Source organism: Oryx dammah, unplaced genomic scaffold (genome assembly GCF_014754425.2).
Source record: "Oryx dammah isolate SB20612 unplaced genomic scaffold, SCBI_Odam_1.1 HiC_scaffold_27, whole genome shotgun sequence".
Classification (NCBI taxonomy): domain Eukaryota; kingdom Metazoa; phylum Chordata; class Mammalia; order Artiodactyla; family Bovidae; genus Oryx; species Oryx dammah.
This window is the reverse complement of record NW_024070211.1, coordinates 44307113-44330962: the sequence shown is the minus strand read 5'-3', so window position 1 is coordinate 44330962 and position 23850 is coordinate 44307113. Positions and strand designations below refer to the sequence as shown.

Here is a 23850-nt window from a genome sequence, read left to right as displayed (position 1 = left end):
CATCATCAAGAGAGTAAAAAGACAACCAGTTCAGTTGGAGAAAATATTTGCAAATTATAGATCTGATAAAGAACTTGTATCTAGAATATATTTTAAAAAAATCTTTTCAATGCAACAGTAAAAAGACAAATGACTTAATTAAAAACTGAACAAAAAATCTAAATGGACATTTCTCCGAAGAAGATTATACATGTCTAATAAACACATGAAAAGTTGATCAACATCATTGGTTATCAGGGAAATTCAAATCAAAACCAAACTGAGATACCTCTTTACACTCACAAAGATGGCTGTAATAAAAAGATATATAATACCTACTGTTTATGAGCAAGTTGAGAAATTGGAACAATTATGTACTGCCAGTGGAAATTTAAGATGATGCAGCCTCTGTGGAAAACAGTCTGGCAGTTCTTCAAAACATTAAAGATAGTATTACCCATGACCCAGCAATTCCAGTCATAGGTATAGACCCAAGATTATTGATCACATATGTTTATACAAACACTTACACACAAATGGCCTTAACAGCTTTATTTGTAATAGTCCAAATATTAAATAACCCAAATGCCCATGAACTGGTAAAGGAATAAATGAAATGTGGTATACCTATGGTGTGGAATATTATTTAGCTATGAGTTAAGAGAAGGAATGAAAGATTGATATATGCTACAACATGGTTGAAACATGGATGAAAGCAGTAGTATGTTGAATGACATAAGCCAGGCACAAGATACCATATGTTATATATGATTTACATAACGTGGCTAAAAAAACAAATCCATGGAGACAGAAAGTAGATCAGTAATTGCCCAGGGCTGGAGGGAGTGTGAATGGTGAGTGACTGCTATTAGATACAGGATTTCCTTTTGGAGTGATGAAATGTTCTAAAATTGTTTGTTGTGATGGCTGCACAGCTCTGAATATACTGAAAGCTATTGAATTGTTCCCTTAGAGTGAATTACATACATGTTAATTATATATCGGTTAAGCTGTTCTCCCCCCACCCAACCAAAAAGATTCTGCCCTTAAAGCTGTACCTTTCATTGAATTTGAATATATCATTCTTAGACTTTATTGATGACCCAGTCATTGACTATAGAGTTCTGCTAAGTTCAGCTATGCTTCAAAACAAGATTGCTAGACACAAGAAGAGTCATATTAGTCATCAGTTGTCACTTAGAAGACATCATTTATAGGATAAAACTGGGAAAACAATGTCAAAGGAGATGAAACAGAAGGGGTTTATGCTGTTTGTGATTAGCTAAAACATAATAAAAATTGCAGTATGACCACTTCTTTCAATTACTGTAGGCCCATGATGGAACTTGAAAATAAAGTTAAAATAAGACAATAGTATATGGAAGTAAAGTATAAAAGCTTTAGCTACAGAATTTATTTCCCTAACTCACCATCTACTTTTTAGCCAAAGAGTTTGTAAAGATATTTTATATCATAGATTAATCAGCAGCATTCCTATAGATCTGTTAACTATGTCATAAATACTATAATACTTAGTGATAGTTAAACTCTGTAATTTTAAAATATCCAAATAATATTTATTTACACTCTGTAATAAATCTTACTCAGCAGAATTATGCCATTTTCATCTAAGATGATACTAGTGATTAAAATTATAGTATTTAGTTCCTGACAACAAAATAAAGATTCTCATAAGGAGAGCATATTTTGTTTTTAGATGTTAAAGAGAAAGGATAAATAAAGAGAAACTAAACATGAGGCACCCTGAAGAAAGTGTAATTTTGTTTTAGCCTGTTGTTGCTCAGTCAGGACTCACTGCTCCCTTCCCATCTCCACATGTAGGTTCGACTGTGCTGATCGACAGTTCCATTCCATCCCTGCCACCTGGCAGGCTCTCATGGACAATCCATATGATGTGAAGGAACTTATTCCTGAATTCTTCTACTTCCCAGAGTTTTTGGAAAATCAAAATCGTAAGAAATAGTTTAAAAACTGGATTGAATAGGTCCCAATAAAAGATCTTGAAAAATATATTTTAGGACATTTTTTGTGATGACCTATAGATTATTTATTCTGTGTTTTTATTACTCAGTGACAAGGCTTAACTTAATACCCAGGTACTAGTCTTACCTTCTACAGAAATGCTACAGTGAATAAGATAAATGAGTGAAATATGAATTAGTAAGGGAATTTATCCGAGTACAGTGTTTACTAGTGAAGCAAAAAGTGGCTGCAAGCTCTTTCAGCCATACAGCTGCATGAGTTAAAGTGTTGGAGTTAGATAAGATGAAGGTTTATATCAGGGGTCAGCAAACTGTAGATTCATGGGCCAAATCTGTGAGCAAACTAGTATTTATCAATAAGGTTTTTTGGAATACAACTGGCCAATACATTTACATAAGCTGTGGCTGCTTTCACAGTATAATGGCAGATTTGACCAGTTGCAGCAGAGACCATAGGTTCACAAAGCCCAAAATACCTAGTCTTTGTCTCTTTGTAGAAGTTTGCTGATTCCTTTTAGAGTAGAAAACAGGAGGCAATTTGAAAATAATGACTGAGTTTAAGTTACCACAATATTTGAAAAACCATTATTATTATTTTGTTATTGTTTTAAATTCATTTTTATTGGAGTATAGTTGCTTTATAGTGTTGTGGTTGTTTCTACTGTACAGCAAAGTGAATCAGCTATATGTATCATGTTATGTTTTTGAAGAAAAGAATCATAGAGGGAAATATGGTCTTTAAGAATATCCAAATACATTTTTGATGACTTAGTTTTAGATTTAGTTACAAATAAGAAAATGGCAAGATTGTTCCAATTTGTGTTCTTTAGGCAAAAAGGGCTGTAAACAACTTCCTTTTCCTCCCCTAGCATGAAATGTTAATGTTTGACCCATTGCTTGCTCAGTAGAATTATTTGCCATGCTGGTGAGAGCATATCAAGGGTCTCATGACCTTTGATCCTGCACTCTAGGACGGGCTGTTGGATCCAAGGCATCTGATTCTCAGAGAAAAGCAGTTCCAATTGGTCACCTTCAGAAAACTGAGTGAAACTGTTGACAAATCTGACCCTAGACAACCAGAGGACTGGATCTTCTAGGGCAGGGTATCCAGGATAGAAGGGATGAGCAGATTAAATTTGGACCCAGAATTCAAGGTCTGCTTAGCGTGACAATTTCTGACATTCACCAAAGCCAGAGCTAGTTGCTCTCTGTTACTACTGTCCTGGTGGCCTCCATTTCTAATTATCCACTGCCAATTTATTCAAAATGAGCTGGGTGGGAGAAAACAAAGGATATTCATTAGAATGACAACAAATATTAATAAAAACCACTCAAAATTGTATGAGGAAGAAAATGTTAGTTTTTTTTTCCATAATAAAAATCCTGAGATATGGTAACTTAACAGCATCCTCAGAGTCAAGTTCCTTCTGTATTTTTTTACTCTGCTGTTCTGAGTGTTTTAGATTTGTTCTTGGCCAGTTACTATCCTGACTAAAAAATTCTAGACATCATAGGCAGATGTAACATTGTCTTAGAAAGAACTGAAACTTTTAATTCTTTGTGTTGTTTCTTAAGAATGAAAAACCCTTTTTCATGATCTCCCTTCACTGTCCAGAGCTGGGTCATGTACCAACCCCTATGCCAGTCACTTGCAACAGGCATGAAATATAGGGCAGGATGCACACTTGAATAAAATAAAGTTTCTGCTATTAGATTAGGAAAGGTGGCTGTCCGGTGGCCACCAGTATCTGCCATAAAGCAGTTAAGTTAAGGCCACAGACCCTGCATCGTGATATTTTATGACATTTAAACTTCTCTCCTGCTTTAAGGACACACTGATATTTTTAGATAACTTCTTTAATGAAGGACTTTTGTGTTAACACTTTTCCCTTTCCATATGTATGAACAAGAAAATCTTATCTTTGGGACAGTTTTGTCAAAATACTGTCTTCTATCATAACTAGTATGAGCAAATGTTTATTATGTCAGTATCTATTTAAAATAGTGTTGTAGAAATACATTGTCCTTCCATAAGGTAAACTTGAGTGAGTTTAAGGTATAAGTTACACCCAAAAACTTTAAGTCACTGGATTTTGTAAATTAACCATTAGAGGAACTGTGTTAATTCTTTTTAATGTATGAAGAATGCTTACTGTTGCATTTTTGTTCAGGTTAAGATTTTGGTCATAATTATAATTTTTCTCACTTTTCTCAGCAAAAAATAAACTATTAACTTGATTTATCTTCTAATAACTAATTGTAGTTTTTTTTTTCTAATAACTGATTTTAAACTATCTTATTTTCATTTACTTTTATGATAAACTATCAAAATACATTCTAATAGATGAGTTATTTTTACCTGTTCAATAAATTTACTCAAGAAGGGAACTTAATAAGTGGGATAGACTGTGAGTTTGAGATTGACATGTACATTCTGCTATATTTAAAATAGATAAACAGTAAGGACCTGCTGTGTAGCACAGAGAAGTGTACTCAATGCTCTGTAATAACCTAAATCAGGAAAGAATTTGAAAAAGAATAGATACATGTCTATGCATGGCTGAGTCACTTTGCTCTGTACCTGAAGCTAACACACTGTTGTTGATCAACTGTACCCCAATATAAAATTTAAATTTTTAATTGATTTTTTAAGTCAAATTTTATAAAAACTTGATTCTCATCTTTTACTCTTACCCTTTTATTTGTTTTACTTGATTTATTTAAATCTAAAATGATTTGATACATGTATTTTTTATGTCTTAGAATTTAACTTGGGTTGTCTACAAGTTTCCAAAGAACTAGTAAATGATGTTGTTCTCCCCAAATGGGCTAAGTCTGCTGAAGATTTCATCTATAAACATAGGAAAGCTCTGGTAAGATTTTTATGTTTAGTTATTAAGCAGGTTAATAAGATAAAGATATATGTGTTTTCCAGAGGATGATGGAATAAAGTATAGCTATTATTTTTCTTCATTAATTTATAAGCTATATTATATGGTATTTTAGAAAGTATAATATAGTAATTTATTTTGAAGTTACGAATCTTCTGATATAGTGAGACTATAGTAGTACCGTCCCTCAGATATATAGCAAAAAAAAAAATTCACTTCTGTAAGGCATCTGCCTGTTGTATGTATGTTTCAGTCACCAAGCTGGTATAGTTTGATATATCATAGATCCCATATTTGTTTCAAATCTATCAAGGATAAGAAAATTGTTTTTTCCTCTGAAGGAATTCAGTAAGTTTTTAATAAGATAGCTAAATAAATACTAAATACTACTTAAATGTTTTGCTAGTTTTTAGCAAAATTTCCATTTTGGAGTTGAAGGACTAGTAAGAGTTCATTTAATATTGCTATTATGTTATTATCTTGAAAACACTGTTTCCACCTCCACACCAGCAGAGCCCACCTAGCTTTCTATCTAAACTGAAATGTTTCTGATTCTAGAACTAAATGGCCAATACCTGGGAACATTCCTTATTGTTAGTAGGTAGTCAAACTTCAAAATTCTGGATTAGTTCATAATTTGCTGTTGTTGTTCAGTGGCTAAGTAAGGTCCGACTCTTTGTGACCCCATGGACTGCAGCATGCCAGCCCTCCCTGGTCTTCACTGTCTCCTGGAGTTTGCTCAGATTCATGTCCATTGAGTGGGTCCATCTCATCCTCTGTCACGGTCTTCTTTTGCCTTCACCCTTTCTCAGCATCAGGGTCTTTTCCAATGAGTCAGCTGTTCTCTTCTAGATTATAATACTTGTAAGCAATAACCCCATGTATGAATAAAGAGTTGGGGAAAAAAGTAAAACAACTCTGAAAGATAATCTATAATTTTTTAACTAGGCAGAAACTTTTCAGATGCTTCCTGTGAACTATCTGGTTTAAGCTGTGAACTGTCACAGTACTACATAGGCCTTCCTCTCTAATGGTTAAATAGTAACAGGGTCAGTGCAGATTCCAGAGGAAAGAAACTAAAACCCCATCTCTTAATGGTGGGAGTGAGAAAGAATTGCAACTATCTTTAATCTACCACACAGAGGCTGCCCTTTGGCCTTGAAGTGTTTACATTCCTTCCACATGCAAAATGAGCATACTTCCTCTTAAGATCTTCCCACAGTCTCACCTCATTAAGGCAGGGTTCTGCAGACCTTTTGTAAAGGACCAGGTAGTAAATATTTTTGTTAGCTCTAAATTTAGTGTGTGTTGAAATTCTGCCATTCTAGTGCAAAAGAAAATGGGATATGGCTGTCTTCTACTAATCTACAAATCTGAATGCCAGTAAGGTTTGGCCCACAAGCGGTATTTTGCTGATCCCCGCAGAAAGCCATGAGGCCTGAAGTCCAGAGTCTTACTAGTCATCTACATCAAATCCATGTGTGGATGAAACTACTCCAATGCATCTTGTCTTGGATCTGAAGACTATGAAGTAGATAGTCCCCCACGTAACAGCAGTAGTGTAATAAGGACAGGAGAACTATAACAGACACTAACATTTGAAAGGGAGAGAAACCAGAGGCACCTAACTTCTTACTTCTTACTGTGAACTAACTGTTCACAGCAGTTCAGAATTCTAGCCTGGACATGCTTTCAGGTCCTTTATAGCCCACTGCTATTCCATGATAATTGGTTTTCCATGGATCATTTGTTCTACCCTCAGGAGTTTGGGTTTTTGCTCTGAGTCATTCTTTTCCATAAAAACTAAAACCAAAAAAATGTTGTTTTTACAAGAGTATCTTTGCCAGCCTCTTTCCTAATCGTAGTTAAGTTGGAAGCCAGTGGTAAAGAAGCCATCTGCCAATGCAGGAGACTCAAGAAACATGGATTTGATCCTGGGGTTGGGAAAATCCCTTGGAGAAGGGTATAGCAACCCACTATAGTATTCTTGCTTGGAGAATCTCATGGACAGAGGAGCCTAGTGTGGGCTATGGTCAGACACGATTGAGCGATTTAACATGCACTTGCATAAGAGTATCGTTGCCTGCCTCTTTCCTCATAGTAAGTTGGAAGCCAAAAATCTTATTTTTTGAGCAGTTTTTATCTTTCTCAGTTTGAACTAATGCAATTTCTTTTAAAATGTTGTGGGTTTCTTATAAGTCAACTCTATTGGGCAAAAAACAGTCCACAAACAAGACTGTCCATTTTCTCCTTTGAGTTCAGTTCAGTCGCTCAGTCGTGTCTGACTCTTTGCAACCTCATGAATTGCAGCAGGGGAGGCTACAACAGGAAAATGTTCTTAACATTCTTAAGAGGCTCTATTTTCTAGTTGAATGGGTCTGTGACACACAACCTCAGACCTTTGACATCTCAGTAGATTGTCTTGTAGCCACGCTCTTGATCTCGATGGCTCGGTGCTAAGGAGTCTGCCAGTGACGCAGGAGACACAGGAGACTCGGGGGTTGATCCCTGGGTCTGGAAGATCCCCTGAAGGAGGAAATGGCAACCCACTTCAGTATTCTTGGGAAATCCCATGGACAGAAGGAATTGAATTTCTAGACAACTGTTTCAGTAGAAGTTTCATAACAAAAATATATTCTACAGCTATCATTAATTTTTTTGTTGTTCATATTTGGGCTATTAGAATATATGTTATTTTCTTCACCCAATAGTTAGGAGATATATATGTAATAAATATTAGTAAATATGATATCTACATTTTCCTAGATACAGTCAATATTTGTAATAGATGTTAGATACATACTTAATGTCATTTTGAGATAATTTTATTACAGCATTAATATTTGTATGTGGAAATGTTTCAAATGCTCTTACTTTTCCAAAAGACCCATGTTTATAGTGTAGTCAAAGGTAACTATATTAATGATTAAATTTGTTCTCTTTCTAGGAGTCTGAATATGTTTCTGCTCATCTTCATGAATGGATAGATCTGATTTTTGGCTATAAGCAGAGGGGGCCGGCTGCAGTGGAGGCACTCAATGTTTTCTATTACTGTAGTTATGAAGGTATAAGCCTATATACTTTTTCTCTTATATTATGTTGATAGAAAATATTATTAGAAATTCCCTGACTGTCCAGTGGTTAGAAATCTGTTCTTCCACTGCAAGGGGTATGAATTTGATCCCTGGTATGGAAATAAGGTCCTGCATGCCACAGGACTCTGTCAAAAAAGGGAAAATATTATTTAATATGTATTTATACATGGTATGTTAGACATAACTGTTTAACATGAGAAAGACTACATTTTAAAAATAGTTTTAGGGACTTCCCTGGTGGCCCAGTGGTTGAGAATCCATCTTACAATGCAGGGGATGTAGATTCCATCCCTCGTTGGGGAACTAAGATCCTACATGCTGTGGAACAACTGAACCCGTGCGCTGCAACTAGAGAAAGCCCGTGTACCGCAATGAAGACCCTGCACAGCCAAAAAATTAAACATAAATAATTAATTAAAAGAAAACCAACCAACTGTTTGTGGGGGGTTATCAAGATGGTGAAGTAGTAAGTAGGATGTGAAGCTTACTTCCTCCTACCAAAAAAACCCACAAAAAAAAAAAAATAGCTTTCATGACCTTTTGTATTTGAAAGAGTGCTTGTTTTTAAACAATAGTTTCATTTATCCCATCTCTAAATTTAAACATCCATTTGATCATGATTTGACTCAAAATATGGCGAATGAAATCTACTTGGCCTGAGTAGAAAGAAAATATAATGAGTTGTCAGCACCAAATCTACTGTATATTATCTCTTACCATAGATTCATAGTAAACTTCATCTTAGTTTTAACATAGAAGATTGAACTTCTCTTTAAACTTGAATGGAAAATATCTCCGTAAAATATTTTAATGAAATAAATTCTATCTTACATAAGGAATTTGAGATGCTTTAAAGCTAGGAAGATATGACAGAAATAACCACAATATTTCTCTTGAAGGGACATGTAGAATTTATGAACTATCATGGAATTATTATGTACCAAATGTGTACTAGAACTTCTGAACAGGTTTTTGTTAGGATGAATGAAAATGAATGTAAAGGTTGAGATAACAGGGCCTCAGATGTCTTTTAAGTGTGAGCAACCCCAACCCTTTTAGATAGTAATATCCTTGAGAAGCCTTGGTGAATCTGCTTCATCTTGATGCTGTAAATAGTTGGGTTGAGTACTGGTGGAAATAAGAGGTAAATATTTGCCATTGTTGCTGTGTTCATTGTTTAGTTGCTAAGTTGTATCTGACTCTTGGTACCCCATGGACTGTAGCCTTCCAGGCTCCTCTGTCCATGGGATTCTCCAGGCAAGAATACTGGAGTGGGTTGCCATTTCCTTCTCCAGAGTGCTGCTTAAAAAAAAAAAAAAAAGTACATATATGCTAATCAAATTATAAGGATCAAATATTGGTGGTATTAAATATTTTGTTCTCTGGCTGTATGTGTCCCATTTGGGCAAGTCTGAATATACAGTTTTAAATTGTTAACACACTTTATAGAAGACTTTTTAGAATTATGAATGAAATATTTTCCAGTGATAATAAGATGACATTATTTGAGCAAACTCTGGAGATAGTGCAGAATAGAGGAGCCTGGCATGCTGCAGTCCATGGGGTTGCAAAATCAAAGGTGACTTAGTGACTAAACAGCATTCTGATGTCTAGCTCAGGATCAAGTGCATTTTCTGAAGTCTTTGAAAGGCTTAAGAAGAATTTCTTCTGTATAATATTTTTGTTTATTTTTGATTGTGCTGGGTCTTTGTTGCTTCACGTAGTCTTTTTCTAGTTGTTAAGAGAGAGGCTACTCCTCGTGGTGGTGCACGGGCTTCTCATTGCAGTGGCTTCTCTTGTTGTGGAGCACAGGCTCTGGGCGTATGGGCTTCAGTCCTGTGGCACACGGGCTTAGTTGCTCCGCTTCATGTGGAATCTTCACAGATGAGGAATAGAACTCATGTCACCTGCAGTGGCCAGCAGATTCTTATCCACTGTACTACCAGGGAAGTCCAGGAGTTCTTTTCTAATCCTTCCATAGAGCTAATACTTCTAAAGATCATGAATAATATGACGTTTTGTGAATTGAACAGAGCCCACTTGACTTTTGGTAAATAGACAAGCTTGTTCTACCTTACCTTACTTGGTTCATTTGGTAACAGTTTTGTAGGGAAGTAGCATAACATGGTGGTTAGGAGCATAGATTTTGAAATCAGACTTTACCTACTTTGGTCAAATACTAGCCATGTAACAATCCCTATTAAGTATGACTTGGTATAATCAGTTTGCCAGAACATCACTTTTCCCAACGTTTATTAGATAGACAGTATAGCAGCGTTTTTGTGTGGTTTTTACACTTGTTTCAGTGTAACTATCATGAAGAAAGCAATCAGGTGTACAATGTATAGTGTGTATTTTTCCAAGAGAAACTTTTATAGAAACTTTTATAGTTAACTTTTGGTTAAAGCCTTTTTCGTTGTAAATAGTGGGTGGGATTTATTTTTATGCATATTTAATATCTGAAGCGTTACTGATTTTTTAAAAATTTACTTATTTCTATTCAGAGTATTTTGTTGAAATATACTAATCAGTCTCTGATATTTTTAAACAGTTGTGTGGCTTACTGATTTATTTTCACTGTTTTGGCTTCTTTTTCTTGGTTTTAGGAGCTGTGGATCTGGATGCCTTAACAGATGAGAAGGAAAGGAAAGCCTTAGAAGGGATGATTAACAATTTTGGGCAAACACCTTGTCAACTGTTAAAGGTGAAGCGTGAAAGTTACTAATTACATAAGTCTAGTACTCTTGCCTGGAAAATCCCATGGATGGAGGAGCCTGGTAGGCTGCAGTCCATGGGGTCGCTGAGGGTCGGACACGACTGAGCGACTTCCCTTTCACTTTTCACTTTCATGCATTGGAGAAGGAAATGGCAACCCACTCCAGTGTTCTTGCCAGGAGAATCCCAGGGACGGGGGAGCCTTGTGGGCTACCGTCTATGGGGTCGCACAGAGTCGGACATGACTGATGTGACTTAGCAGCAGCAGCAGCAGAAGTTAATTGCTAAGGAATAGTACTACCATTATTTTCAATAATTTTAATGATTTAAAACTTTATTTCAGAATTATCTAGAATTTGGAAAAAAATTATACTGTGACTAAAAAAAAGTTAATTTAAATGATTCTTCCTAATTTGAATAACAAAATATTACAGTTGAAATCCACATATTCAGTCAATTTCTCTTGAGTCACAAAGGATTTATATTTACTCAAAAAGCCAATCACCTTTTGGAGAAGGAAGTGGCAACCCACTCCAGTAATCTTGCCTGGGAAATCCCATGGACAGAGGAGCCTGGCGGGCAAAGAGTCAGACACGACTGAGGGAGGGGCAGGTGCTCGCCAGAGACCCCAGAGCTTTTGATGGCAGAGCCAGCACTGTGGCTGAGGACTCCCGGCTCCCAGGCCTCTCTCACCAGATAGGAGCGTGGAAAACTAGAGTCTAAAATACGCCTGAGGGCTTTCCTGGCGGCTCAGTGGTAAAGAATCGCCCCCCTGCCAAAGGGGGGACGCGAGTTCCACCCCTGGTCTGGGAAGACCGCAAGTGGCAGAGCAGCTAAGCCCATGCATCACAGCCGCTGGGCCGGGGCTCTCGAGCCGGGAGCCGCAGTACTGAGGTCTGTGCGCCCCAGAGCCCAGGCCCCCAACAAGAGGAGCCTCCGCGGTGAGAAGCCCACGACCCCCACGGGAGAGCAGCCCCGGCTTGCCACAGTTAGAGAAAAGCCCACACAGCAGGAAGACCCTGCACAACCATAAATAAAATCATTAAACAAACGAAAAAGCCAATCACCTTTAGTTATCTCCTGAGAGGAAAAGGTGGGGTTGAAGGTCCCTGTCAGGTGAGCTGTGATTCCCTCCTTTGTTTAAATGGAGAAGGAGGACTTCCCTGGTGATGTAGCGGTTAAGAATCTACACTGCCGCTGCAGGGGCCACCGGTCCAATCCCTGTTTGTCCACACAGGGAAAAAAGAGAGAAAGAAGGAAAAAAAATTATCATAGAAGTTAGTCTAATATTAGTTTGCAAAGACATTTTTATCTTTGTTAGTGTGAATTTAGAAATGAAAAATACATAATAGCATTTATCAAATTGATACTGTCCTATGCTAGCACTGTGCTAAGTGAATACCTAACCCTCACAGTAAATATTCAAAAATTACCCTTATTTTTTTAGATGATAAAGCTCTATTTCATAGAAATTAATACCTAGCCTTAGAAAAGTCAAGTACTTTTTCCACCTTGACACAGCTAGAATGTGACTGGGGCAGAATTTGGATGCCTGATCATTTAACTCTGAAGCCTTTCTGCCATCGCGTGTTTCCTCTGAATTAATAGCTGTAAGCCCCCTTGTTGAACTTGTAGATCATTTTTCCAGTTCTTGTGGGTTGCTGTTTACATACTAATTATGACATTTTCTGACTTAGTTGTTTATTTACCCATCTGCCTCACTATATTATAGCTATGTTAAAGGTAATAACCTTCGTTTAATCATTTTTGTATCTTTCTTGCATATAATTTGTGTGCAGTAAATATTTGTTGAATTGACATCTCCATAGCTATGATTGCAAAGGTATATCTAAATTCTGGCTTATAGATGTACTTCATTAATTCATTGATCAGACTGAGCTTTATAATTGTTACTGTTTATTAGCAACAGTTTATTTGAAGTCTCCAATATTGACCTTTACAGAATATCCATATTTGAAATCAGTGCTTTAAACCTTATCTGCTGATCAGAGGTAAAAGTAACAGAATAACAGAACACTTCATTGAACTTTGAAATAGATTCTATAGTAACTTTGCAGTAGCTTAACTTTTGTTTTTTTTTTTAACAAGAATCCCAGGGACGGGGGAGCCTGGTGGGCTGCCATCTATGGGGTCGCACAGAGTCGGACACGACTGAAGTGACTTAGCAGCAGCTGTGTGAATTAGTTTTTATGATAAAAAATGTCATTAAATATCAGCTTTTGATTTCAAATAAAGTGAATATTCACGTGGTTAATTGAGAGCTAAATATTGAATTAGAGCTATCAAATCTATTTCCCACGATTTAATATTTTGGAGAACACTCTTGAGAGTCCCCTGGATTGCAAAGAGATCAGACCAGTCAGTCCTATAGGAAATCAGCCCTGACTATTCAGGAAGGACTGATGATGAAGCTGAAGCTCCAGTACTTAGGTCACCTGATGCAAGAGTGGACTCATTGGAAAAGATCCTGATGTTGGGAAAGATTGAAGACAAAAGGAGATGGAAACGGCAGAGGATGATATGGTTAGATAGTATCACTGACTCAGTGGACATGAATTTGAGCATATTCCAGGAAAAGTGCTGCAGTCCATGGAGTTGCATAGCGTCAGACACAACTTAGTGATTGAACAACAGTGATATTTTACAATAGAGACAGAAGAATCCTCTTTAGATAGAGTTCTATTCTGCATTTTAACTGTGGCATTGGAATATTAATTTGACTTGTAATTCTCTTACTTAAAAAGGTGATACTGTCTTTTGTCTGTGACATAAAATCTAAGAAATAATAATAACTTATTTGAAAAGCAATGCAGCAATATCTGTAATTCAATTCCAATAATATGGACATTCAGATCTTATTTCAAGAATTATAAAGATTCACCCATTTTATAGACTTTGACTTTTGAATAATCCATTTAAGTTTACCAGTACATATACATCAGCGTGTACCATATTTGTGATACTCTTCTACATGTTTAAAATCCAAAACTGAATAAGATTTACTTTCTTACTTTAAGATACCTATTGTCTAGTTGGAAAAGACCATTAACCAACTATATATAAACCAACATAAAAAGAAATAAGTACTGAATAAAATGCTAAATATTGTAATGTGCAGAGGAAAATAATGAAAGAGAATAATTACTTCTGACTTAGAAATTCAAGGGAGATATTGGTAAGAAAGACTGTAGAAGTAGGGTCTCTTTAGGAATGAAGAGAGCCGAACTCTGCTGAGGGAATTGTCTGAGCAGTTCAAGTTGTCAGTAGTGCATAGAATGCAATCCATTGAAGGTAGAGTCCAGTATGTATGAGGGAATATAGTGAGAGGTGCTTTAATGTAATTATGAATTATTTTTTCTTAATTTTTTTTAAGGAACCACACCCTTCTAGATTGTCAGCAGAGGAAGCAGTGCAGAAGCAAGCCAAAACAGACACTTTAACTTTTAACCTATTTCAACACCTCCCTGAACTCAAGTCATTTTTTATAGAGGTAATCTCCAACTTGATAATGGATTTTCTCTCTAAATTCTGTTTACTTCCACATTCCTTTTATACCTTAATGGAGAGTATAGGTGTTAATACTTAATCCAAAATAGTAATTCTTCACTTTTATGTTCTTAGAATTTTTAAAACAACCTTGTTGAACGGTTTTGTTTGCTGCTGAACTTTTTCTCCTGGCTTTCTATCTTCTAATTTCATGTTTTCCTGAAGGAAACATAAGAAGGAAGGATAATTTGATTTAAATAGCTTCTTATGTCAGATGAGATGATACATAGAGGAAATCTAAAATAACTTTTAGTTATAGTGTCTATTCATATATAAAACATGGCCCATGAGTCAACTTGTTAACTGCTAATATCAGAAGGAATAGTCAGTGAAGCAAGATAAGTAATTAATGCAGTTCTTGAAAGAGTATGTTCAAATTCAAATGTTTAAATATTACAGCTGATCCTTGAACAACACATGGTTGAACAGTGTGGGTATATTTATACATGGGCTTTTTTCAATAGTAAATACTAGAGGTACTACATAATCTCTGATTGGTTGAATCTGTGGGGCAGAACTGCAGATAAGGAGGAACTGCAGATACAGAGGACTGACTATAAATTTATATAATGCATGGAGAGTTGGTATCCCTAACCCTTGAGTTGCTGAAAGGTCAGCTGTTCTTTGAATAGTTCAGAATGTGAATGTAAAATGTGTTCATACCTATAAATGTGGTTAGAACAGATAATATTAACTCTTTTGAAAGAAGAAAAATGATAAAAAGGTATCAAGAATAGATTGAAGATGTACATAGAACGTGTAGTAACTCTTATGCAGCATAACAGAGGTTGGTAAATGTTTTCTTAAAAGGCCAGACAGTAAATATTTTGGGCTTTGTACATATATATAATTTGAAGGTGCTTAATTTCTTCTGGTAGTGAAATGGGACCTGTTTTTGTGTCCCAGGGAAGCTCATTAGTGACTCAGCACCCAACATATTTATTGGGGACTGGTCACTGAAGTACCCTCTGCTTAGCACATTCCAAATTCCAGACTCTCCAAAGAAAAGCAGGTATTTAGACGATTGTCTGCACAAACAGTCTAGACATAATGAGCTACGTGCATCATTGAAGACAAGTTTTATATCCATGTAAGGAAGTCTTTGCCTGCCAAGTTCCCTGATGCCAGCCAATGGCCAGCCTTGCAAACAGCCTTCCTAAGGAGAGCAGTCTCAATTCTGCTATGTTATCTTTTTACTATACAGAGTAACCCATAAATTCCTGTTTGACCCCTAAACTGATGGACATATAAGACTATATTTATTATGTAATTTTGATAAGTATTTTCATTGCGTCTAATCACTTACGGCATTTTCTGGGTTCTGGCTGCAGTGCAGTGGCATTTGCCCCTCTTTGCACCCAAGTTACAGGGTAGCTTTCCCAGGGCCAGTATCTGGATTAGGCTAAAGAATGCAACTGGTATCCTTGGGTACCAGTAACTGTTAATCCCTTTTCATCATCGTAAAAAAACGTGTTTCCCACTCATTCATATGAAAAGAGAAGGCCTCTCTTAGGTCTCTTCCTAGGTATTAAAATGGTGAAGAAAATTGATGTAGCAGTGAAAGCAAGAGCTTATTAAATAGATTCCTTCAGATATCATTTCCATTCATGCTTGTGTAAATGTCAGTCATCTTCTCTTGATTAATTCACAGTATGAAGAGAAAAGATATATTCTAACTTTGTATGGTTATAATTAATTATTTAGTTCATATAAAACTCTTAGAAAAGCACCTGGCATGTAGTTTGTACCTAGTAATATTAGGTTATAATTTACCTCATAAATGTTAACTGTAATTTATGAACTATTGTCACATCAAGAAACTTACTTCAAATCGTTGTTCTCTTTAACATTGTAATAAAATAATGGTAATAATGTAATAAAATAATAAAATGATGTTTTCCAAGGAGTCTTATTTTCTGGTTCTTTTGTTGGTACTTTCAGGAAGGGCCTCAGGTAATGGAACAGATCTATTTTTTGAAAGTTAAACCCAAAAGGAAAAGTCTATAACTAGTTTTTCCATTTCACTTATTTGAGTAATGTTTTCTTATAAAGTCTATATTTTCTACTTTATATTCATGTTAGTATGCATGGGGAAAAAATATTTTAAATCATTGGTTATTTTAGATGGTTGACACTCCTTGGAATCTACATCTTTGTTTAACAGCAGGGTAGAGGAATACAAGAAAGTGATGGGTTTCAGAACTTTCAAGTATGCCATGCAAACACAATATAAAAGTCCTTTCTTGTATTTTAAATTAACTGGTAATATGTTTTGGATAGAGTAAAATGCTATATTACAGGGTTTATCTTTATTTAAAGAAATAGAAGTTTTCAATAATTTGTATCTAATAAAGATAAGAGGAACCAGCCACTAAAACCTCTGTCCTTTATTTTATAGGGAATTAGTGACGGAATTCCACTTGTAAAGGCAATTGTTCCCAAAAATCAGTCTCGTTCTTTTATGTCACAAGGAAGTCCTGAGTTACTGGTAAGTTGGTGTATACCTTTTTCACACTGCCATGTCTATATCCATTACAACTTACTGAAAAAGTTGAGAAAATAATTTTTTTTTTAAGTCTTTTAAAAAATTATTAGATAAGGGAATTCCCTAGCCATCCAGTGGTTAGTGCTTTATGCTTCCACTGCATGGGGGATGGGTTCCATCCCCAGTTGCCTGGTTGGAGAACCAAGATCCCACATCCTGCTGAACATGACCAAAAAAAGATAAAATTTTTATAGAATTAATTTGACCAAGTATAAAAATGTATCTTTTATGTACATAGCTTTTAAGGAGTTCTGTAATTCTAAAGTTTGTTTGGAATAATAAATATGTGAAAATACCAGGAAATTTTGTATAAGAAAAGTATGCTATAACATCTTATTAGATGTTAAAATTTATCAAAAGCAGTGAAAATGAGATATAATACAGAATTGATAAAGGTCCGACCACCTGCAGGACATATTAGTGATGATGTGAATTTTGTCATTTACTCCTCGTAACAATCCTGTGAGATAGGCAGGATTATTATTATTTCCCTTTTACAGATGAAGGTTAAATCTCAGAAGTCACTTGCTCAGAGTCACAAAGCTAGCAAGTAAGGGATCTGGGACCCTAGCAAGTTGACCAAACATAGGTCTGTCTTATTTTATCACTTAGAGATGATAAGAATTTGAGCATAGCACAGTGAACAGTAGAGATTTCAGAGTTAGACCTATTTTTCTAATTATGCATATTGTGTGTTTGCTTAGATAAAACATCTTCAAAAATTAACAAAAATAATAAGTACTTTTTTTTAAGTGGCAGAATTCTTAAGGTATCTGAATTTTTTTTTTTTGGAAGTCTGTCACTTTCATCAAGGGGGAGTAAAACTTTCCATTTTTTAATGTAAATATATACTATTACTGTCCCTCCTAAAAGGGCACTTCTTTAACAATTCTTCATAAATTCTACTTATGATTTATGTTCTAAATGATAAGTATCTTATTTTTGTGGTAAGACTTGATCCTTAATTTCTTCTGACTGCCAACTAATAGATGCTAGTATTTGAGAAATTTTGAGGAAAATAATCTTACTAAAGGAGGATACATTGGGACAACTTTTTTTGTAATACGATAACAATGAGCTTTTTTAACCATTTGAATTATTTTAAGACTTTTTAAATGAGTCTCATGTTTTAAATACATAATCCTGCACTGTTCCCTAAATGACAAAAGCTAATAACATTATGTGGGCATTTGGTTGTTTTGAGTTGCTTTCTTTAATCTTTTCATTGAAGGTTTGTCCTCATGTGTTTCTTTCCAGATAACAGTAAGCATGAATTACATTATTGGAACCCATGGCTGGCTGCCATATGACAGAAACATTTCTAATTACTTCACATTCATCAGGGATCAAACTGTGACAAATCCTAAGTAAGTAAATAGACATTTAAAACAAAACAGGTACCTTTAGTATCTTATTGCCAGGAAAGGCAAATAGATTAAAATTTCCAACTCCCAAGTTTCCTATTCCTGACATCCCTTTATCTTGTCTTTATCCTTTGAGGCTATTTACAGAATTGAGTCTTACTAAATTGGTTGTGAAAGTCAAGATTTAAATCTTTTTCACACCTTCACCAATCCCACTTTCTTTACACTTAATCCTTGAGACTATATTGTTAGATATATTTTTGTTTAATAATATCAATAAGATTAATGCATTTTTGAATGTATCATTTATTAATAGATATTTCAAATTGAACATTTGAACAGACTTATTTTTTATTTCTTTTGGGAGAGATTAAAAAAATCATTGATATCAGTCTAAATGATCTTTTACAGAAGAGTCTAATATTTAATTGTGTTTACAGAACTCAGCGTAGTATGAATGGCCCTTTTGCTCCAGGGCTGGAGATCACTTCTAAGCTATTTATAGTATCACATGATGCGAAGTTGCTTTTTAGTGCTGGACATTGGGATAATAGCATTCAAGTGATGTCACTTACAAAAGGCAAACTTATTTCACACAATATCAGACATATGGGTAAGCATTAACTCCCCCCACCCAAATTTTTGTTTTTAATTTCTAACCATAATAGTAGTACATCCCTCTTATATTATAAAAGGCATGAATTTTACCTTTGAAATTGAGTGAACTTTTTGATAGATTGTTATGAATATTCTTTCTTTAAGAGCATCTAATGTATTTTGGGTATACTAAGTATCATATAAATTAAATACAGCTTCACAGTATTGGAAAGATGGTAAGGTAAGTCTTTGGAAAAATTGGTTGATAGAATTTTATGACAAAATGGTAAAAAAAAAATCTCTCATAGTTGAATTAGAAGTCACCTGTTCTGTTACTTTGTTAGTGGTAAAGCATGAATGAGGTAAAATTGTTGAATATAGTTTAATCTGGTGCTTCCTAATATCTCAATCTTTTCAACATAAGGATAAATCATGGAGTAGATTTTTTTCCCCCAATAAAGCTGTTAAGAAAGGGAAATAGAGTCTGCTACTAATTCCGCACCAGTGACTTCCAAGATGTCGCTTAGCTCAGGTTTTTTCAGTTTAGGAAAAATATGTTTTATATTGTGAACTTATGGTGTAATATATACTATTTTGGTTAGGGACACATATTCAGTAGGACTGTAGTTCCAGTAGTAGTAGAAGGTAAATGGAGATGAGAGAGTGAGTGACAGAGAAGAGTATCAAAATAAGTGGGGATTCATTTAAAGCTACTTAAACTCATGCCAAGATTCTGACAGGCATATCTTGCCTTACGTCTAGTCCTCACCCTCGCAGAAGGGTGGCCTCAAAGAGGGCTCTCCTACAGGATTTGAGTGACATCCTTTCCTGTGTCACTCTTCCCCAGCGCTTTTCCAATGGCATTCCTACATTTCTTCCTGCTTGAACAACTGATTTAGTGATAGTTTGAATATAACCTAAAATTGCCCCTGTATTTGTTTCAGTCAAACTATGCCATTTCATTTTTTTTTTTTTAACCATTCTTTTTTTCTTACAGATATTGTGACTTGTTTAGCTACAGATTACTGTGGAATACATTTGATTTCTGGTTCCAGGGATACTACGTGTATGATATGGCAGATTACCCAACAGGTAGTCACACATTTAAATACTCTGGGTTTAAAATTCTCCCTGGGGAGATTACTGAGATGTCTTAATAGACAGTGAATTTTTCTCTGACGTTGAATGATTATTTGAGCTCCTTTGCCCTCTTTTCTGTTCTGTCTTAATCACCACTTTTTTCCTAGGTTTATCGTCCTGATTCATGACCTTATCTTGTATTACTTTCCAAAGATAGCTCCTTTTTAACTTCTTCTAGAAAAATGGTTATTTTTCTTGTCTTTGTTTGCATAATATTCCTATTTTCCTTTCAAGTGCAAAAACTAGAAATTAGAAATTTAGAATTTTCATCAGCCTTGCTGTGTACTCTCATGATAATGTTGATGCAAGGAAATGTCTTTCTCTTTATGGCTCTGGATTTTCTACCTTGCTTAGAAAAATAAACAGGCTTTCTCTCACTCCAAATTTATGAAAATATCTAAAATATTTCTTGTAATACTTTCCTTATTTTTCTACATTTCAATCTTTAATCCATTTCTAAATTTTATAATATAGAATATTTAATATTAGATGTATTAGTTATATAGATACATTATTTATATATATTATATAACCATATAGAATATAAAATTACATGCTTGTATTTATTTATGAGTAGAAAGTCATTTATGCCAACACAAATGATTACCCACTGAATTGGCTCTTTTTCTAGATTTCCCTTTCTTCTATATCTATTCTGTATCAACATCAAAATGACTTTATTTTAGTAGTTTAAATATTTGGTAAGCCAAATCCCCTCTCACTGTGTTTCCTTTATTAAAGATTCTCAGCTATTATTTTATGAGTTTTTATTCTTCCATATGAACTTTCAAAATATTTTAACTGTCCTCAAAACATTTCATTTTAGTCAATGAAATTATATTTAATTTCTATATTAATTTAGTGTGGATTGCCATTTTATAATTATTCATATTACAAATGAGGAAATGTCTTTCTGAATTTGTTTCAGGTCTTTTTTCAATGTCCTTTGGTAAAATTTTTTAATAATTTTTTCCCCATTTTGGTCCTGTACTTTGTTATGTTTACTTTTAACTATCATTTTTTTATGACTGCTTCAGTGGAATTTTAAAAATCATTTTTATTTCTAACTGACTGTTGCGAAAGAAGTCATTGATTTCTGTACAGTTATCTTGTACCTAATCAGTTTACTAAATCCTTTTATCTAACTCATAATTATTAGTATTTCTTGAATTTTCTGAAAACAGGGTAAATACACATTCATGTGATCTGAAAATAATAGTGATTTTCTTTACTTTTTCCAATATACTAATTACTTCATTTTCTTACCCTATTACATTGTTAGTGAATACAATAAAGCACCAAAATTCTAGTGAGCATCCTGTCTTAATGTCTGATTTTGATGAACTTGCCTTCACTGTTGTACCATTTAGAATACTGTTTGCTGTTAGGTTTCACTAGTTGTGGGTTTTGTGGGTTTTCTTTTTAATACTTCAGTAGTTACCTTCTATCTTTCTTTTTTTTCCCCCTTTGGTAACTGTTTAGTTTTAACAAAATTTCAATTTACAGAAAAGATACAGAGGTAGTACATTTTTGCCATTTGCCTTAACATTCTCTCTCTCTCTTTTTCCCCTTATTTTTTTTCCTGAACATTTTAAAAGTTGGAGACTTTATGTTCCTTTACACCTAAACAAAGACTTTCTTACATATAACTACAGTGCAGTTATCAAAACTGAAACACTGAACATTTATAGAATACCTTTATCTGATCCACAGCCCATGTTCTAATTTTGTTAGTAGTCCTAATCATGTTCTTTTCAGCTGTTTTTCCCAGTTTCTCTTCCTTTTTTAATGTATGAGTTTTTCTTCTACTTTTTAAAAAAGTAATGTATTATGTTGGGAAATGTCCTAGTTTTGCACCATCCTTGAATTTCTATAATAAACCCGTATGCTTCATACTGTCTTGTTATATTTTACAGCAAGATTTTCTTTGCTAGTACTTTATTTTTCTACTTATATGTGAAAGAAATCTGTTTTTATTCTATCTTTGCATGTTTAGCATTGGGATATGCAACTTTTATAAAATGAATTTGCGAAGAGTCCATCTTCTTTAAATAATATAGGAATTATTTGACTTTTAAAAATTAGATGGAGTACAGTAAGCACTCAGACAGATACTCTTAGAGGAAGACAGATATGACCCAAGTAATAGAGTGTCAGGGAGAATTCATCTACATTGTGTAACGGAGGTAGAAAGTCTGGACATTTATCCATGGTAATCATAAGTCAAACACCATGGCAAGTACTCAAGCATTTTGTATCATAGAAAGTACTGTACCAAACAAAGCATGCTACAAACAGATAAAAAAATAACTTATGTACAGAGAGATTGCCTGCAATAAGTTGAGCTATTAGAAGAATAGAATAATAATATTAACTGAGTAAAATAGGACCTCTGAGATGAAATTATAAACTAGCATAATAAAATGAAAGGGAGATTGCAGAAGAATCAAACTGAGATTAAAATCAATACCATTACAATTATAAATAAACCCAAAGCAGAAAAAGCAAAGAACAAATTTAATGTGACTGGAAAATCAAATTATTAGCATGGAAGAAAGATTTAAGGTAATCAAAGTAAATAGAAACAACAAAGCAATTAGGAAAAGGATGATGGTTATAGAAATCAAAGACAAGTCAGCATAAAGATAATTGATGTCCCTGAAATAGGACTCCAATAAATAAAAAAGAGAAAGTATTCAGAGATGTAATAGAAAAAGTTTCTTTGAAGTAAAGGAAGAATAATTCTGTAAAGGGTGAACAATACACTTGTTAAAATTAATCCAAAGCAATCAGCTTTGAAACCCTTCATATTATTAATATGTTTTTGAGGTTGAAAAGATTGAGAACCATTTGAGAATCCAAGGAGAAACCCAAGAACAAGTACTTCTGAGAATAGACTTAGTGATAAGAACTAGTTGCAGTGTTGGTTTGTGACTTGACTGTTAAAATACAGTATAAGTTTTTTTTTTTTTTTAAGAAAATAGTGTACAAGAAAGTGACCTTTGCTTTTCTGTTTTTATATTAGGGAGGTGTTCCTGTGGGCCTAGCATCTAAACCCTTTCAGATTCTGTATGGACATACTGATGAGGTGTTGAGTGTCGCCATCAGCACTGAGCTAGACATGGCGGTGTCAGGATCAAGGGTAAGATTGTACCTTTAAAAATACTGATTTTTTTTTTAATATACAAATTCAGAGACAATATTTATGTTATATAGGAGAATTGGTAAAAGCATAGAAATTTTATGCTAAGTTTGTCCAGGACTTTGCAGAAGTAGAAAAATTCAGCAAGAAAAAATTTAGAGACTGGATTCTGTTTGTGGATTTTGCTGGTCTTATTAGTTAAAAGAAGGCCATTTTATGAAATAAAATGCCATTTGAAATTTCAAGATTGGAATTTTTCCTAAGGTACATGTATTATTCCTTGATGGAATAATCATTTTCTCAGGTCCTTTCCCATATTTCTTTCTCTTGCTCCGTTTTTTCTTTTTTCTGTTCTTATTTTCTAATATTTTCTCTGTGTAGGATGGCACTGTGATTATACACACCATTCAGAAGGGTCAGTACATGCGGACTTTACGACCGCCTTGTGAGAGTTCTCTGCTCCTCACTGTTCCCAGTTTGGCTATATCTTGGGAAGGACATGTTGTCATCTACTCCAGCATTGAAGAAAGTGCCACTCTCAAGGTATATAACAGTTTCATGCAGTATGGCTAGACCATTAATGAGATTGTCTTCTCCTTTCCACGTTGTATACATTGTGTACATGTGGGGCATTTTGAAGAAGGAAAGAGCTGCTGCTGCTGCTGCTGCTGCTAAGTTGCTTCAGTCGTGTCTGACTCTGTGACCTCATAGACGGCAGCCCACCAGGTTCCGCTGTCCCTGGGATTCTCCAGGCAAGAACACTGGAGTGGGGTGCCATTTCCTTCTCCAGTGCATGGAAGTGGAAGTGAAGT

The 23850-nt window shown here is 34.8% G+C and overlaps 1 protein-coding gene across 7 annotated transcripts in view; it reads left to right on the top strand.

Annotated features, from left to right (window-relative positions):
• The window catches only part of NBEAL1 (neurobeachin like 1), a 164060-nt gene that overhangs the window by 126413 nt on the left and 13797 nt on the right, over positions 1–23850 (top strand). For all 7 annotated transcript variants that reach the window (XM_040228771.1, XM_040228768.1, XM_040228765.1 and 4 more), the window contains 11 exons: positions 1822–1952; positions 4746–4855; positions 7821–7938; positions 10575–10672; positions 14078–14194; positions 16649–16738; positions 18053–18162; positions 18600–18772; positions 19754–19848; positions 22922–23038; positions 23420–23581. In XM_040228771.1, coding sequence (XP_040084705.1) covers positions 1822–1952; positions 4746–4855; positions 7821–7938; positions 10575–10672; positions 14078–14194; positions 16649–16738; positions 18053–18162; positions 18600–18772; positions 19754–19848; positions 22922–23038; positions 23420–23581 — 1321 coding nt within the window. The remainder of the gene's footprint in view (positions 1–1821; positions 1953–4745; positions 4856–7820; positions 7939–10574; positions 10673–14077; positions 14195–16648; positions 16739–18052; positions 18163–18599; positions 18773–19753; positions 19849–22921; positions 23039–23419; positions 23582–23850) is intronic.